This window comes from Sorex fumeus, unplaced genomic scaffold (genome assembly GCF_029834395.1).
Source record: "Sorex fumeus unplaced genomic scaffold, SorFum_2.1 ptg000002l, whole genome shotgun sequence".
Classification (NCBI taxonomy): domain Eukaryota; kingdom Metazoa; phylum Chordata; class Mammalia; order Eulipotyphla; family Soricidae; genus Sorex; species Sorex fumeus.
In genome coordinates this window covers 29,507,573-29,526,576 of record NW_026606059.1, presented here as the reverse complement: position 1 = coordinate 29,526,576, position 19,004 = coordinate 29,507,573, and the positions used below count along the sequence as shown (strand labels likewise).

Here is a 19,004-nt window from a genome sequence, read left to right as displayed (position 1 = left end):
TAGATTTTGTGTGTGTGTGTGATGATGTAGGTATGATTGTAAAACCTAGTATAAGTGTTAAATTAAAAGTAATAATCCACTTTTGAGAAAGAGTGTTAAGTGTTAGGAAAAAAAAATAACAGAATGAAGACTAAAAGCCCAAGTCAGATCCTAGCTCTGATTTTCCTGTGTGGAGGACTTGTATAAAACAGTCTTCTAAATTGAATAATGCAGCAGTGCTATGAGAATGAGTCCTAAATTTTCTTTTCTGTCTAAATTATAGTTTTATTATGATCACAGAAATTATTATATTGGTTCCTTTTTAAATTGCAGAGTTCTATGACAACCATAAGATACAATACATAAAATTGTTTATGAATTAAAGTTTATGCATATAGGGTCTGGAGTACATGCTTTGCATACAGAAGTACCCCAAACAGTTACCGGGTACCACATGATTCTCCAAGCAACATAGAAAATGACCCCTGAACACCTTGCGTGGGATGACATCAGAGCAGCCCCAGTATAGCCCTAAAACTAATAAAACCAACAAAAATTTATTTATACTAATTCTATTTTATATTGTTGAGGCCTATCATACTTAGAGAACTAAAATAAGTCCTTGAAAAGAATTCTTATTACAAAATGACAAAATGATTAAAACAAATAATTGGTTTTCTAATTTCATGTCTTTTTTCTTACAAAATGATTCCATGTTATCTGTAACAAATGAGCATTTAGTGTTTAATATGGTTGTTTTCTTAATATGAAGTTACTTAAAAGAAGAATAAAGAATGTCCTTATTTTTATGAATTACGGCATTATAAATTTTTGATCATCACATTAATATAACATATTGAATATTGTCAATATATTATTTATTTAACCACAATTCAGTAAATAGCTTAGAACTGTACTGCATTGGGATTTGAAGAGGTGTAAAATAAAATTCCTGGTCCAGGCTGTTAGTATAAAACTGGTAAGGCTCTGGCCTTGCCTGGTGCAACCCTGGTTTGATCTCTGGCACCTCATATGATTCTCTGTACACTGTCAAGAGTAATCCCTGAGCACAGAGCTAGGGGAAAGCTCAGAGTACAGCTAGGTGTGATCCAAAACCATAAAATAACATTCCGTATTTCTTCAGTCTTATAATCTAGTTTAGGGAGCCACACTTGGTAAAGAATTTGACAAAAACATATATATATATATATATATGCAGGCAAGCCTAAATTTATCCATTACACAGAGTGAAAGCTCAATGCATATATCATTTGCTAGATTAAATAAGACTTGACTTTGGGTTATCAAAAATTGTTTCTATGGTTACTATTGCTGACTTAAAAATAAATGCCATTGCATCAAATCCTTCAAGAAAAAAATTGCTAAGTATTACATAATAGTACTGGACAAAAATAGCATGGCCTGAAGTCAGTAATTGCTGTGATCAGGGCTTTTTCTCTCTAAACCAAACCCCTGCCACCTTCTTAAATAGTTGCGAGAGGGTCAGAGTGAGAGCTTAATAGGCTGAGCGCAGATTGTGCATGCAGGAGGCCCAAGTTCCATTCCAGCATGACATGGTCCCCCAGCACCACTGGGAATGACCTCTGAGCAGAGCAGGGAGCAAGCCCAAGCATAGCTAGGTGTGACCCCAAAACAAACAAATGAAAAACAGTTGTGAAGGGAAATGCTTAGCTGGTGTCCCAAAGAGGAGAACGACATGCAAAAGAATGGGCACGTGGCACATTCTGGATATATTCAGAGAACAGTAAATTGCGTTGAATCCAATCAAAGTTGAATCACCAATGCCAATGAATAGAAAAGCTGCACGTAATAGAATGGCAGTATACACAAGGATGTGAAGGTCACCTTAAAAGAGAGAAAAAGAGATTTCATACACCAGAAGAAAAATAATTAAAAGCCCAGGTAATCACTTGCAAAATGCAGCCAGGAAATGTCCTGTCCAAAGAGGCTAGGGTGATTGCCCTTGAGTCTCAGGCAACCAGAAACACTGGAGCAGCATGGAGCTGGCAACACAGGGTACTGCACACTGACACACGAAGACCTGGTCTCAGAACGAAGTGTGCTGGATTCTGGAATCCTGAGTGTGGCTTTTACACTTCACTAACATAGAAACACCAAAAACCTGGAGGGAGTTCTGAAGCAAATAGCAAGGACTATTAAGAAACTTGGAGGAATCGTTTATAAGGGGAGAATTTAGGGAAAGGGTTATAGCCATGGCAATGGGTAGAAAACAGTACAAAATAATAGCCCAGCATGCAAAGCAATAAGGAAAGGCCAGCAAGGGCTTGGCATGGCTGCCCTAAGAGAAACAAACAAAAATAAAAACCTGAAATAGCAGGAAAAACTTAAGACACTAATTAAGCAGGGACATGTAAGCCAAGTGGAAGAGAATGTATGACCTCAAAGGAGACGACTAGGGAATAAAATATATATATAACCTTTCAGGAAATGTTTCCAGTCTGCAAGTACACAGTGCTAGAGGAAGATTTCTTGGCATTGAAGACCAATTCATTTTTTTCAAATCAGAACACTAAATTGAATATGGATAAGGTGATGCTGATGATAATATTTACAGTGGCAGAATTTAGCAAGTTGTTATATGCCGGGCACTGTTGTACATGTTTTACACGTGCATTAAGTCACTTAATCCTCACAGTGGTCCAGTAAGTACTAATAGTAGTAATGGTAATAGTAGCAGTAGTAGTATCATCTTCTTCATAGCGCTAAAGAAGAAGGAGTAGAGGTAGAGAGGGTCAGGCTGTGTCAGAGAGCTCGCACATTACAGAGCCAGGATTTGAACATAAGCAGCTGGCTCCAGGATTTATCTTCCAAATCAGTATGTTCTGTTGCTTTGAAAACTAGAGAGGAAAGTGGAACAAACCCCTGGGGAGGAGAAGCAGGCCAAAGGAAAGAGTTGCCCAAGGTTATTACATGGAAGGTTCCTGGAAACGGTCCCCTTCTGAAGTAACATCCGTGGGGTGAGGCCATGGTCTGATGCCTGTGACTACATGTCACATGTCTTGTGAGAAGCAAAAAATCATCTTGTGGGTTCTCTGAAAAGGTGGTTAGTCTGTGACGACAAACTCCCCTCCTTAGGAGAATTCCTAATGCAAGTCATCAGCCCAGAGGGAAATCCTACATCAGTCATATCTCATGGGAGATTCTCTGATGCTTTGCCCTACACGCTTATTACTGCTCAGGGGCCTTGGTGTATCCTCAGAGTCTAAACATTTGACCACTTGATTGATTCATAGATTCAACATAGAAACATTTATTGAACAAATAAACGTCACCAAATTTCTCAGATTTGAGCAACTCTTCAGAGAAGTCTGATGAGAAATATCAGTTTCAGCATCTCTGAAATTAAATTCCTTGGAAACATTCAGACGAAACTGACTTTTATGGTTATCTTGCAAAGAAATACATCAAATCTTAAAGTCTAGAACTTGTATAATCCTTCCAGAGATGAGATGGAGATCCTTGAACTCCCTGGAACTTTTGCTGGGGGAGCCAGTTTAAGAAATGAAACCCTTGAGCTGTGCGCAAGGAAGTTGGGGGTGCAGAGATGAGACAAAGGCAATATTTATCTTCACATCTTTATAGCTGACACTCTGGTGGAGTGATGGTGCTAGAACATCTGTGTATTAAATGTTCCTGTTTACAGTATTTTAAATCACAATGCCTAAAATAATAATGATAATAATATGGGGGGGGCAGAAAAGCTTTATGGTTGAGAAGGTATCTGGTCTTATTTATGCAAATGACCACACTACAACTAAGAACAGGGAAATGACACTTTAGTGGCAGAGATAAAATGCTTTGGACTGGGGCAAAGGCAGGGTGTTGAATGGTATATGCTCTGGCTTTGATGCCTAGAGAGAAAGTTGGAGAGAATTGCACAAGCAAAAGCAAAGCTGGTGCTATGGATGTTTAATGGAGAAGTGAGAGATGGAGCTAAAAGGAGAGAAATTTTGCAATGATTCGGGGAGAGCCTTGACAGGCACATTATTCAGTCAAACTTGATTCTGCAGGAAGATCTATCAACCTTTGTGATAAGAGGGTTATGTATTTGGAACTGATCTTTTAGATCAGGCAGTGATCCAGGACCAAACTGGAGCTTGCAGAAACCGGCCAGGAGACAGAGACTGAACAGCCCAAGAGCTCAGTAGTCTTCCTAAATATAACTTCAGGTGGCAGTAGGTGCTTAGCAAAGGAGCAAAAGATCTGGTAGAAGTAGGGAAGGCTGGATTGTCATCCTGGTTAACCAGGAAGGTGATAGATAGTGCCATGCATTGAATTGAAGGGAACCTTCAGCGAGAAGTAAATTTGGAGAGGAAAATAATTTCATTTTTGATGATACTCAGATGTTTGGTGAATACACATGAATACACATATAGATGCATATACATAAATATATATATATAAGTGAAAGCAGCTAAGCCACAAAGACATTTACATATTGTACATTGAATCAGAAATGTGTGCTTCATGAGTGATGTCAATAAATTGACATGGTTTGGGGATCAGTTTTCACCATTCAAAGCATATCTGGCCAGGAACTAGCTTCTACTTATATCTGAGTGCAGCTTCTACTTGTATCTTGTAAAATTGCCTGATGAAGTTAGACAGTAGCTTTGATAAAGTTATCATCCAGCTGCCATAAGACATAGATCTCCTAAAAAGGAAGATGACAGTCTTTTTCAAATGAGAAAAAATTAAAACTTGCATTTTGTGTGCATGCTGTAAATGTATATGGTATTTAAGACACATGTACACCCCTACATGCATATATAAAATACAGATTTATCTGGTCCCTTATAGCAAAGGAGAAGGTTATTATAATATCAGGTTTATCTGAAACAGTGCTTGTTAGTCCATATTTTCCTGATCTAATTGCTAATAATTATCAGTAACACCCTCTCTTTCTTTAAATGGTGCCAATGACATTTATTGATACCCTTCTGATAGTTACAAAATATTGAACTTTGCAATCTCTCTCATTTTATTCTCAGTTTCTCTCTCAAAAGAGTCAGCCTTTTTGGATGTGAGTTGGCCAATTTACAAATGTAAGGTCCTTCTAGTAGCTTTTAACAAAGAGTAGCAGAATGTTTGCACACATATATAATAATGTTATAATGCCTCTCCTCACTCTCTACCTTCTCCCCCTCACCACAGACAGACAGACAGACAGACAGACAGACAGACAGACAGACACACACACATACACACACACACGGATCCATGGATCAGACCCAGGGCTGCACACACGTGAACCATAGGGACAGGTTTCACCGCTGGGCCACATCCCGGTCTTTAATGTAATTCTATAAAAGCATATCTATGTGATAGGTCAGCGCTGCCAAAAGTTTTGATTTGCCAGTAGTCAGATATCCACATTGGTACAAAACATGTAACAGAAACACTCATGACATAAAATGCATGTGACAGGAAAAGAAAACCCCTGACTATGCCCTGCCAAATGGAGTTTTCTCTAGATTTGGGGATTTAGAAAATGTGTGCTCTATGATTATGTGAAACTAAAGACAAGCTTTTTAATATAATTTTCACAATTCACAACTCTCAAACTGCAAGTTGGGAATTTTATTTTATTTCAAAGACAGAACCTGCAGTTGTCCAGTGTTTGCCTGGTGGGAAGAATCCAGACCTCACATTGGCTTCTTTTCTGATTTCTACATCAACTTAACGTAGGCGTTCATTCAGCTCCTAACCCAGTAGAACCACAAGAAACAGATGCATCCAGAGTACCAGGAACATTAGGGTGATTTCATTGAACTGCAATCCAATTACTTAGGTGCTACTTTTATTTAGAAGGAAGTACGTGTGCGCTCGCATGTGCTTTTGCCAAAACATTGGAGAACTGCACTAATATTTTGGCAGCTACTGTTACCTAGCTTGACTGTCGTTTCACTCTCTGTTTCAAGCCAGGCTTTCATGCTCATACATTTATGAATTTATTTATAATTAATCATTTAATATGAGAAAATAATCCTTTTTTTCCATTGCAGCCTTTTTTGGAAAATACCTCAATGAATATAATGGCAGCTACATCCCTCCTGGGTGGCGAGAATGGCTTGGATTAATCAAGAATTCTCGTTTCTATAATTACACTGTTTGTCACAATGGCATCAAAGAAAAGCATGGATTTGATTATGCGAAGGTAATTTTCAGCCACTTTTACACTGCATCAATTTACTTTGTGCATAATGGGGAAAGACATTTTCAGTGAGCTAACCTAAGCACCACAAGACTTGCTTTCTATGTTCTCACAAAGTTAGAATGAAAAATTTTAAGGTAATTTTAAACTCTTGGCAAGAATGAGACTCTGGGAACACTGACTGCACAGTGATTTTTTCCCCACTCATTAGGATGAAAGGCAATCAGCCTTTGCTGAAAGAATCTTCAGGAACAAAATAGATGCCTCTGCTCTTGCGATAATTTTTGGTTTTCTCCTCCCCAGCCCCCCAGTATTTGTCCATATAATTATGTGTTCATCTTGTACTGTTTTGCTTTTCAGTGGAGTGAAAGTATAGTTTGTCTGTAGCTTCAGATTTTGATGTAAGAATAAGAGCAGACAGGAGTAAGATCAAAGGTTGAGAAACCACTTTCCTTGTTTTTACTCCTGTTGGACCAAGCTTGGGTATGTGACGGAAACACCTGCTCCACACATTCTCAAAACTGATCAGTCCTAAAATCGCCAAATTAGTTCATCGAAAATGAAATCAACATGTCCCATGAGTCTCTAACAAATGGATCCCAATTTTGATACTGTCATTTTGACTTTACAATTCACAAAGGTTTTTGAGATTGCCAATTTAATATTCAGATCATCAGGGTGAAAGTGAAAATAGCTGAATTTAGCTTGCTAATTTACCTAAAAATATCCTCTTCCCTTCTAGCTCTGCCCACCACTTCTTCCTCATTTACCTAAAAGAATCCAAGGATCTGCTCTATGTAGCATAGATCACTATGAAAGAGCTGTTGGGAGCACCCGAAAAAGGGGACTTGATGTAATTTTGGCTCATTGTTATCTTTCTGCTTGAGCTGATTTGAGCACTGGGGACTTGGTGGGAGATAAGGTGTAAGTTTCTTCCCTTTGTAGCTCTCAGAAAACAATGAATGTAAATGAATTCACAAACATTGCTAATAGGTTTCCAGACTCATCAAACTTGAGAGTTGGTGGGGACCTTGGCGGCAGATCTGAGCTACTTTCCACAAAGGGCACTAATTGACACTGCTATCATTTTTTATCTGTGGGGATGCTTTTCATGCTCCTCAGTCAAGCTATTAACCTTTCTTTCCCTGTTGTCCTAAGGAGTGCAAAATAATCAAGATTCCTTCCAAAGACTAAATCAGCGTAACTTGCCCATTATCACAGCTGATTAAGTGTCAAAGACAACTGTGTCCAGAAAGAATATACATCTTTTTTTAGTGAGGAAAGGAATGAAACGGACACTCCCATGGAAGGAGGTGATAGCCTGTGGACTTGTTCTAACAATGACACATGTGACCCAGATTTTGGCCCTTCGGCACTGCTTTTGCAGCTGTTCTGGTCCTTGAATCTATATGTGATTAGTCATGCCTGGCAGCTTCTGACACAGTGAACACAGCCTGGGCACTTTCTCAGTAAAGTTTATGCTGAAGTTCCAGGCCAGTGATACACATGCAGAAGGAGCAGGTGGTTTAATTTAAGTTTTCATCTTTCCTTTTAATTCCGTTTCCTCCCTCTCTCTTGTACTTGCATCAGCTCCCCCAGACGGCGGGTTAAGTCATTTTATTAACAAGTCGGCTCTAATCCCAGCAGCTGTATCATTTTAGTTGTGCAATTAACAGAGTATAATCTGCAGGAAATCAACAGCTCCCCGTATTTTGTGTTTTGACTCCATTGATAAACTACTGCAGTGTTCCCCCTCCACACCCAGAGTTTGGCCATGCTTTGATGAGAGATGATTGTGTAATTTTCCTACCAGTGACTTTTTCGTTTAAGAGGGGAAACCCTCCCCAACCCCAAATTCCAGAACGTTTTATTTGATTGGTGCACTTGTGTTTGTGTGTGTTCTACAGCTGAATTCGCGGTGGGTATGGGTGTTTCCTGCTCTTGAAGTAATTAAATTTTTTTTTGTCAACACATTACATCAGTGAAACCTGAGAGGGAAATATGTATCCGGTGTTTTGTGAGTTCTAGCATTGAGATCACCAGATCTGGTCCTTATCTGGAGCAAGCAGGCCTTGGGATTTTTTCCCCCCCTAACTGCAAAACTGCACACCACTGAAAATAGTTTTTTGGCATGTTTCTAAGCTAGCCACCCTACAGAGTCACTGTAGATGGATTTTCTCTGTTATGGAAGATGTTTTGCTGTGTTAGGAAGTCACCTCCCTTCCGTCATTAGATGTGCACTGTTCATTCAGTGAGTTGCTTCTGAGGATATACAGTATTCAGATGTGAACTGATGAATGTCACCTTTTGTAATTTTTGTTTTGTGTCAAATGTATGTTTCAGGACTACTTCACAGACTTAATCACTAACGAGAGCATTAATTACTTCAAAATGTCTAAGAGAATGTATCCCCATAGGCCCATTATGATGGTGATCAGCCACGCTGCGCCCCACGGCCCTGAGGACTCAGCTCCACAGTTTTCAAAACTGTATCCCAATGCTTCCCAACACATGTGAGTAATGATGTCAGTTCAGGGGGACGTTGACTACTGAGTCCTTCCTTTGTTCCCCACCTTTCCCCTACCCTCTCTCCCTCACCCTGGTTTCCTCCTCAATGCACATCCATAAAGGAGAACATGTTCGTCTGCTATGCAATCACAGAGTGGCATGTTACAGGTCATGGAACCTGCAACAGAACTTGACTCATGGGTTGCTTAGGAATCACATTTCTAATGTTGGTTAGCAGCTGAGTGGAAAGGAAGGGAAGTAGTAGGGAAGCGTGAGTGAGGGTGATCTCATGGGAGTTCCCTTTAGTTGTTGAAAATAACAGTCAGGGCTGGAATGATAGTACAGCCAGTAGGGCATTTGCCTTGCACGCGGCCAACCTGGGTTCGGTTCCCAGCTTCCCATATGGTTCCCCAAGCACCGCCAGGAGTAATTTCTGAGTGCAGGAGCCAGGAGTAACCCCTGTGCATCTCTGGTGTGACCCTCCAAACAAAAGGAAAAAAGAAAAGAACAGTCACGAATATGTTCTAATGATCATAAAAATCAAATACAGCATGCATTTCCTAGCAGCTAGGGATGAGACACAAGAAAAGAAATTCACCAATGCTTGCAGTCCCTGGCCTTCTCTTGGAAACAAGGGTTTATTTTTTAGGCGTATAGTGCAGTGCTTTTGCTGCAGAGCTTGAGTATTCTTACCCAGGGATCCTTGGCAGGTCAATGCTTTAAAATAACCTGATGTTTCTCTGAAAGGCAGGTTCAGGGGCAAGGTTTGTTGGGGGGTGGAGGGATGCGGGGCTGTGTTAGGAGTCACAGGGAGAGGGCTGATGAAACTGAGAGCTACATCATGCTGGCAACCCTCACTAGCCAGGGGTGGACAGACTGCATGCTTTGGCAGCAAGAACCTGCTTTTGTTTTTCGCTCTGTCGACACATTCTTCTCCCCATCGATGTGCTGCAATAGTGTAGCATGCAGAGCAGCCCTCCTCTAAGAGTACAGCCACCTTAGAAGTAAGAGAGAGGGAATTGATACCAGTAAACCTCCCAGATTGCTTTTTAATCTTTTGAGGCTTAAATGCCTCTCTTTTCATCTCACTAATTTTTCTTGCCCAATCCCAGATAGAAAGAAAATAGATGAAGCATACTCTCTTATGAAAATAGAGAAGTAACTGCTGAAGGCCCAAATACCACGTCCTTATGTAACCCTGCAGAACTTTTTCTTTATCTTCTTATTTTGTATTTTATGACCAATAAACTGATAGCCTCTGGATAATGATGGTATTTAGGCCATGTCTACCATAGCAAGTGATTTAGCAAGAAGGAAAGACTTCAGAGCTAATTGAGGATGGAGTTACTGTTAAATGTAAATATAGCATGTTTTACATATTGAGTATACCCACGAATAATGAAGGGAGGAGGTGTGTTAGTACATAAAATTATTATCCCAGAATTTGGGGACTAGGGTCTAACAAAGACACCATGTTTTAGAATCAGCTTTATGAGAAAAAAATATCAGTGTCTGAAAAATCCATCTTACACAGAACCATACAGCTGAACACATGAATAAAACCAGTATGGCAAGTAGCTCTCCTTACATATCACCTACGAATTTGGTGCCTGGCTGATCCAATGAAAGGGAAAGGTCTTTGCAGGCTTCTACAATGTCACCTTTCCCTCTTAATTGAGTCAGAAATCACTTTGTAGAGCCTTCTTTGCAGCATGATCTGAATCTCAGTCTACAGTGACTTTCCACAACCACCAACCTTACCATTGTTTCCCCAAACTTGAGGGGCTGACAAAAACATGGTATTTTATGGCTCTTGAGAAGCCAGACTGACTTTGAAGTTTTAAGGCGAGGACCTGAGCCTATAGGAAAATCAGCTGTAGATCAAGAGGTTCTGACATCTCAGTGACATGCACAGACAATAATCACACAAGGAACCTTCAGTGTTCTCAAGGAACTCAACAATGGCTAAAAGGAAAGGAGGGAGAGAGAGAGAAAGAGAGAGAGACAGAGACAGAGAGAGAGAGACAGAGAGAGAGGAAGGAAGGAAGGAAGGAAGGAAGGAAGGAAGGAAGGAAGGAAGGAAGGAAGGAGTTGAAGGCATTTCTGATTGCAGCAATTAAGATCTTTTTAGTTTCACAACTAAATTTCTGAGCACCACCTATGATGTCATACAGCACAAGAAGAAGAAATTGGAGAACCAATCAGCTAAGTCAAAGCCACCTGACCCCAACTTTTTAAAATAAGGTTTTATGAAGTGCAGGCCACACTTTTATGTATATGTGATTTATATTATCAATGGCTATTTTCATATCACAACAGAATTAATTAATTGTGGCAGATACCATATGATCTTTAATGTCTAAAATATTAACTATAATGATCATTTATAGAGTAAGTTTGTCTCAAAGCCCGTTTGAGGGGGTGGTTTGAACAATGTCCAAATAACAATGTCCCCAGTAGAATTATAAGTGTTAGGCTCTGGAGAAGGTTTTCAAGGCAGTGAAATGACACTTAGAGAAAGAAGTGGAAGTATTTAAAGTGAACCTTGAAGGATCGGTAAAATTTCTGCAGTGGCTTCTCCAGATAATGGGTGGAGACTGAGGAGTTGATTTGGGAAGAGTATGTGGCCTAGACACATGTTCAGCATGTGAGGAGATGATCTGAGGTGTCCATGGCTATTGTAGGGGTGGTGTGCAAAGCAAGTGACAGGGGATGGAGCCTGACAGGAGCCCTGCAGACTATTAAGGTTTTGGTGAATTTGTTTCTACCCATCAACAGAGAGTCCCTTGGAGATCTTAGTATAGTAGCAACAGTATAATGTGATCTACTCATTTTCACATGTAAATCTGTTCCTTTTTTAGTTCAAATGAACCATTGCTTCTCTGATACAAAATCTACACTGGACAGAGTAAAAAGAACATAGCTTAGAGGTTATCCCCTTGTCAGGAACAGAAATTTTCCTGTGGACAATTTCTTTCAACTCTCAGATCCCCTTTATCCAATCTGTAAAATGGGGGTAATACTCTCACCTTAATAGGATGTCATGAATAAAAATTAAAAGAGGAAACAGAACTAAAAATCTCCATCCAGGATTAAGACAGAGAAGCTATATCATAGAGCAAACATTTTTGATTTTGAGTGTGTGTAGTGGTGATCAAACTCCAGGCCTGATACATGTAAGACAAATAGAAGCCAATTCTCCTTCATCTGTAAACTTTGTAAAACTGCCAACATTTGTTTTTTTTTTCTTGACTCCTCCACCCAAAAATCCACTTAGTTGAAACTTAGGGGGAAACAGCTGGAGAAAGGACAAGTTGGGGCTTGCCCATTGTGACATGACAAATCTCTTGACAAGCTAAGACCACATTGTGATGAGTGCCTTGCACCTGGTCATTCTACAAACACAAACAGGATAAGTGCCAATCTGGGCTATGTTTTCTTGCATCCAGGTGCAGAATGTGTGTGCTGGGAGGGGAGAACACCCTTTGCTATAGAAAATAAAAATTCATGTGGTCATTGAGGGATTCAGCCTCTCTTTGCTGTTAAGCCTTGGGCTTTGGGGCACCTACAATGTGTAAATGTGCTGTCTCGCGTGGGTCTTGGGAGCCTGGGTTCCTGACATCTTTGCTGCAAAGGGCTTCCTGGCCACTGTCGCTGCTGGCGAGAGTCCGGGTGGCTCTCTTGTCACTCTGAGTGACTGCGCAGGTTCACAGTTCAGTCCATAGACAAAGGGGGCGAGACCAATCGAAGACAAGCTGCCAATTGTAGCACAGAGAGCTACTGAATAGCTGGTCTCCTTAGTGAAAACATGAGCAAAACATTCAAGCGAAGGGATGCAAGCAGTTAAGCGCTTTGTAAAGATATTTGGCAGGACCTGTGAAAACAGAGCAAGGAGCCGGACTCTCGCCCCTGGTGTGGGGACACGAGGAGCATGAAAGCGTGTATCCCTGTAGGTCTGTCCTCGGTAGTCAAGCATGATCCAGAGGCCTTTCATCCAGCCCCGGGTTAGAGCTGCACAACTTCCCCGGCCTGGCGCACACGTATCACACTTCCACAGTGATGTCTGTTCCCAGCAGAGGAAGGAAGCAGGCCAGCACTGGCATGCTGCTCCACAAACCGAGGCTAGAGGTTATGCCTACCAAAGAAGAACGAGAGCGGATTACCAACCCCTCGTGACAGCAGGGACTACTTAATCACACAGACCTCAACCACTCATGACCTCTGAGAAATCTGACATCATAATCCTATGCTAAAGCCCTTCACGATAGCCCAGCCCCCCTCATGCTTGTCAATAATGTATCCCCCCATCCTCATAATAATGTATTCTATGCTCACTCGAACGTTCCTTCTCTCTTATGGTCTTAGAGATGTGATCATCTGCCACCAGTGGACCAGATTGTAGGAAAAAAGATTTGACTCTCCATGTGATGATTTTATAGAGAACGAAGATAATCTTATCACTTTCCTGTGAACTATGCCTTGTCACTTAAAAATAGTGGGGCCAGAGAGAGTACAAGGTTTAGGGTTCAGGGGCTGGAGCAATAGCACAGCGGGTAGGGCTTTTGCCTTGCACGCGGCCAACCTGGATTCGATTTCCAGCATCCCATATGGTCCCCTAAGCACCACCAGGAGTGATTCCTGAGTGAGTAACTGCTATGCTTCTCCGGGTGTGACCCTCCTCCCCCCAAAAAAGGTTTAGAGTTCATGCCTTGCACGTGACTGAATCTTGCCCTGTGTGCTCCCTGCAGCATTGCAGGGAGGCCCAGCTAATCCCTGGCACTGCAGGGCCTGAGCAGCGTGCATCCTCGGGTCCTTGTATTGGACTGAGTTACCAGTCCATTTGGCTGAGTGTCACCTCCTGAGTCGGCCTCCTGAGCACCGTTTGAAAAGCCCCTACCCAATTTTTTGTTCCATATGAACATTTTTCCCCATTCCTGAAAAAAGAAAAAGTCTTATTATGTGCATGCACACACACAAAAACACAGAGCCTCCTTGAAGTGAAATCTAAAGCTTCTGCGGAACAATCCTTGCTGACCAAGTGCAAGGTGGACTGCAAGTGGACTTTGTGGAAAATGTGATATGTCAAAGGAAAAACTCCCTGGGTCAGCTTTAGATCAAAGTTTTTGAAATACCTTTGTGATCCAGAGTTAGAAAGGAATGCCTGTGTGAAAAAGAATTTACATATTCTCTACTTCATTTGTTCCACAAATATATATAAAAGGAAATGCTTTGAAGGCCAGAATTATTGAATTCTCCATAAAACTTTCTCCTTGGGGCAGCCTCCTTCCTTCCTTTCCTGTCTTCCTGTGCTCTCTCTGTCCTTTGCTTCTCATTGCACTGCCCTAATCATCTTCATCCCTGATGTCACATTGTGCAACTACAGATGGCAGTATTCACCCCAAATACCATGGGAATGGTGCCCTGAAATTCTGCAAATGCAAAAGTAGAAGAGAGTTTTACTTTACCTCTCTATGCTGGGGAGGATGACTCTGCACTATTGTATAAGTCAATGTTTAACAAACAAGGAAATATGTGAATCTGCCTCCTCACTAACGTCAGAACATTTTAAAATGGTATCAAAATATTTCATCAATAGGTTTTTATGTATGAAAAAAAGATATCTTAAAGTAGTTTAATTTGACCAAATATTAGATTGACAAAAATGAGGTCCCATGGGCTGGAGTGATAGTATAGAGGGTAGGTACTTGTCTTGCATGTGGCCTTGCATGCAGCCAACCTCGGTTTGATCCCTGGCATCCCCTATGATCCCCCCAGCACCCCCAGGAGTAACTCCTGGATGCAGAGCCAGGAGTAACCCCTGAGCATTGCTGCGTGTGACCCAAAGGGCCCAAAATCTATTTTTTTAAAGAAGAAGCTAACAAAGAAAAAATAAATAAACCATGGCATTGCTCAAGTTCCATAAGTAGATAAGGACAAAGTTCGAATCTGAATTGCAGGTGATTTTCCCACCAGACCTGCTCTATGCTCATCAATAGTCACAGTCAATATGAAGGGGACCCCTGCTTGTCTATATACTTGCACAATGCGAACTATAGTTTGCAGCATCACGTAAAGATTCTTTCCCTTATTTTTATGATTATGAAGTTCGTATCTGTTCAAATGTTGTAGTTCGTATCTGTTCAGATGTGGCCACCTAAGGACACTCAAACTCAGGTGGAGACTGTCTTTACAAAGCCAATGAAAGAAGTTCAGTCTTAGTGTAAATTGAGATGGTGTGGCTTGGGAGATTAAGTATAGAATTTCCATCTTAATGCCTTGAGTGTGTCTTAAATCTGTATAAATGGCATTTTCCAGGAAATGAGATCTATTTTATTTCTCACAGAACAATCGTCCTGCTACCAGTATACCTTTTAAGTTTAGATCATTAGGGTTTTTGTCATTTGGGACTCAATAACAAATGAAGAAAACACATGTTCAGATATAAAAACTCTAGAAATGTATTTGTTTTCACTGGGGTGACAGCATAGACCATCAGCTATAAAAATGAACTGTTAAATACTTTGCAATTCCCCCAATATGGATTTAATATACACCACATGCATTTCTTGAAATCATTTCTTTGCTAGTAAGAATGTTTCACATAAAATATTCTCTCTTCAAAAGGAAAGGTGACATTACTGATTTTCAGGATGATTTTCCCTGTGATATCAATATGCAATACTGATGGAAAGGAAAGCCCACGCCCCTAAAGACCAGGCATCAGAGGCAGAGGTTTACCTGCCAGGACTCTGCACTCAGCTTTGCTGAGCAGGAACTTCAAATGAGCAGTGGCTGGAGAAACGTGCTCACTTGAGGAAGTCTTCCTAAGAGATGTATGTGTACTTGCAGATATGAAACTGGGACTCTAACACTGACATAAATATTTTCCCCCTAAGAAAAGTCACAGAAGGCTAGAGAGATAGGAAAGAGTTTAAGGTGCTTCCCACGTCAAATCCCTGGCACTATGTATGGTCACCCGAACACTGCCAGGAGTGTTCATCACCAGGTATGGTTCAAACCCCCCCTTTCCCAGCTCCCCACTAAAGGAATCAGCAAATGGGCCATAGCAGAAGGTCAAAGGGATGGTGTGTATGTATCACATATGCATGACCTGGTGTTTGATACACAGCACAGCTGGGTGTAGCCCTGACTCCCATCTACCCACCAACCCCCTGCCTGCCCATGCAACACCCTAACATACACAACCAAGAACTATCAAATGTTTGGGGCAGATTGAGTCTCACCAGCACTGTCCTGCGGGCCCCAACCAAGCACCTCTGGAAGACCACTAACCATCACAGTGCCCCCCAAAAAGCAGCAGACGCTCAAACATAGCTCTGCTGTGTCCGCTGCTGCATTTTAAATCGAATAGTCAGCACCACCCACCTTTTAACTCATGCTTGTGTGCATCTTGAAGGGATAGGCTTTATTTTGTGCTTGCAATAAAAGCCAGCGCTCAGCTGGCAAGGGACCCCTGAATGGGAGCAAGAGTGGTTTTTTAATCAGCGTGAATACTCAGGATTTCAGGGCTTCCTTCTGACAGAAACGGATGCATCTGCTCTCCTTTCAGAGACGTAGGTTTTGAGGTGCTTTTTATGGGACTCAGGGTCTTCTGCCCAATCTGTTTGTTTTCTTTGAGTCGCCTCTGTACCTTTTTTTCATTTATAAAATGAAAATAAGAGATCATGCCTCCTCCGCTCGGGGGGGGGGGGGCAGGGGGGGGGGACACACAGCAGTCCAATGAGCTATGCAATGAAGCTAGGGACCCCTTCTCAGCTCCAAGTAAAGTTCCGGGATGCAAATGAACACCACATTTCTCCCCTGGAATCCTTGAAATCTCCTTTACCCCTCACAAAAACTTTATGAAGTTGTTATTGTCACTATGGAGATGAGGAACTAGAGCCATAGAAGAAAACATCACCCGAGATAACACACTGCTAAGAAACAGCTGCAGTGAACGTGCACACATGATTCCCAGAGAGTCTGGAACAACTTTCTCTCTCTAAAGCAGTTACCTGCCCCTTTGCGTTCAAGCTGACAGCTCCAGGCTCCCTTTGAATCATCTCCACCAGCTCTGGGGTAGGGGAGACAGACTTCATGATCACTGGAGGCCAGAAGGCTGCCACTTTCCGGAATTTGGCAGCGCCCCGCAGGAGCAACCACAGTCCTTTGGCAAAAGACCACTTTCCAACAACATTGTCAACCTGTATCATCTGGACCTCAGGGCCCTGGGCAGTTGGGGTACCCTGGGAAGCAGTAGCAGCCGGTTACCACCCCCACCCCACTGCTTGCCACCTGCTGAGAACCCCTCCTGTCATTTCATCCCCAAGCTGGGGGTTATCTCCCACATGGAGAAATTTAGGGGGAAAGCAGGGCCGGGGAAAGGGGAGGGTCGGCAGCTTCCACAAGAGCCCTCACTCTCCCTTTTAATAGAAGCCAGATTCAACATATGTCATTCCGTAAATCCGGGGGTCCAACTGGAGGCCTGTAATTTGCTGCAACCTTCCCTGTCCCTCCGAGTGAGGTGGAGCTGTGCCAGGCACATCAAGGTAACTGGTGGAAGATATCATTTGCCCACTCTGAGCCGGTGTTTCGGTTTCCTATTGTAATTTTTATTTGTGTTGAGGTTTTGTGGTTTTTCAAAAGTCAACTAGATTTATTTTAAAATTAAGGCAAGCCAACATCAAAGGCTCTGAGTGGAGGATGTTTAGGTATTATAAAGAAAGAAACGCCGTGTAATCTTTCCTAGTGTTCTTTTCCAGGGCATGTATCAGTGACTGGTTAGTGGACGTTTCACAACCAGCTTGCTCTTTTTCTCTGACTTTGCTCTGTATCCAGCCACCTACCCCTCAGCTCACCCTATGACTGAAAATCCTTTTCTTTGAGAAGCCCCCTCCCACCCCTTCCTTGGTCTCTCTCTCTCTCTCTCTCTCTCTCTCTCTCTCTCTCTCTCTCTCTCTCTCTCTCTCTCTCTCTCCTCTCTCTCTCTCATCTGGTTTGTAACTTGGTGTCCCAAGTAAAGAGTATGAAACTGAGGTTTCAATCCTTCCCTGCGTCCCAGCTCCTGAGATCCTGCCCCATGATTCACTACTAGATAGGGGAAGACTTCCCCAGTTCAAGTAGGAATATGTGGTTCCAGTGTCATTTACTTGGTAAGCAGGAGAGAGTTCCTACTGAGCGCTTCTCTTAATAATTTATGATAGATGGGGCTGCAGCGAAAGTACAGCAGGTAGGCATTTGCCTTGCACACAGCCGACCTTGGTCCAATTCCTGGCAACACTGAGAGTAACCCCTGAGCATCACTGAGTATGCCCCCCTGTCACTGCACAATAAAAAGAATGATAGGGAGAACCGAGAGATGTTTTAAAGGCTCTAATCCTGGCACTGCATATATGGTTCCCTGAACTCCTCCAGGTGTTATCCTTGAGCATTGCCCAGTGCAGACCCCGACCCAGCCCTAGTCCCATGTAAACAAGTTATAATTGTTACCTGAAAAATTGGTCTTTAAGTGCTGCAGAATATTTTTTCAACCCAGTTACTTATATGGAGTGTATTTTTAAGAGATTTGTTGTTCCTCAAAACAGGAGGATAACATTTGCTGATTTGATGATCAGCAAATTGAGCCACTTGCACTTGATCAGGGAAACTGACTTTTTTTTTTTTTTTTGCTTTTTGGGTCACACCCGGCGATGCTCAGGGGTTACTCCTGGCTCTGCACGCAGGAATAACTCCTGACAGTGCCTGGGGGACCATATGGGTTGCTGGGAATCGAACCTGGGTCAGCCGCATGCAAGGCAAATGCCCTACCTGCTGTGCTGTCACTTCAGCCCCAGGAAAACTGACTTTTAGGGACAGTCTTTGCTTTCTGTTATGTTGTATTTCCACAGATGAACCAGCACTTCCAACTGGTTACATCCTCTTTTTTTTTTCCTAAAAAGATCAGTGATTCCATAATATTTTCAATTATTAAAAGTTTTACAAAGGACTTGCAAAAAAGAAACATGTAGTAGTAAGAGCATGGAAATGCCTCAGTGTGCAGGTTTGAATCTCAGAACTCCAAGGCCCTTTCTCCACCCCTGCCCCCCCCATAATTTGCAACACAATGGAGGGGAGTAGACCCTGAAACAAGGCTGGTCTCTAGTAACTGATTGTTTCCCTGGTTGTATAGGATAAAGGAGAGCTGGGAGTCTCCTCAGTGCTGACAATCTTTCTCTGACAGAATCCTCCCCCAATGGTGACTTTTCATCAGATTTCTTCATCAGCATGGATCAGTGATTGTTCTCTAAGACAGTGTATTTAGAAAGCTATAGTTTTTATTCCA

The 19,004-nt window shown here is 42.0% G+C and overlaps 1 protein-coding gene across 6 annotated transcripts in view; it reads left to right on the top strand.

The window, feature by feature from the left end:
* Positions 1-19,004, top strand: part of SULF1 (sulfatase 1) — a 185,275-nt gene that overhangs the window by 117,588 nt on the left and 48,683 nt on the right. For all 6 annotated transcript variants that reach the window (XM_056109095.1, XM_056109034.1, XM_056108884.1 and 3 more), the window contains 2 exons: positions 6,027-6,178; positions 8,519-8,688. In XM_056109095.1, coding sequence (XP_055965070.1) covers positions 6,027-6,178; positions 8,519-8,688 — 322 coding nt within the window. The remainder of the gene's footprint in view (positions 1-6,026; positions 6,179-8,518; positions 8,689-19,004) is intronic.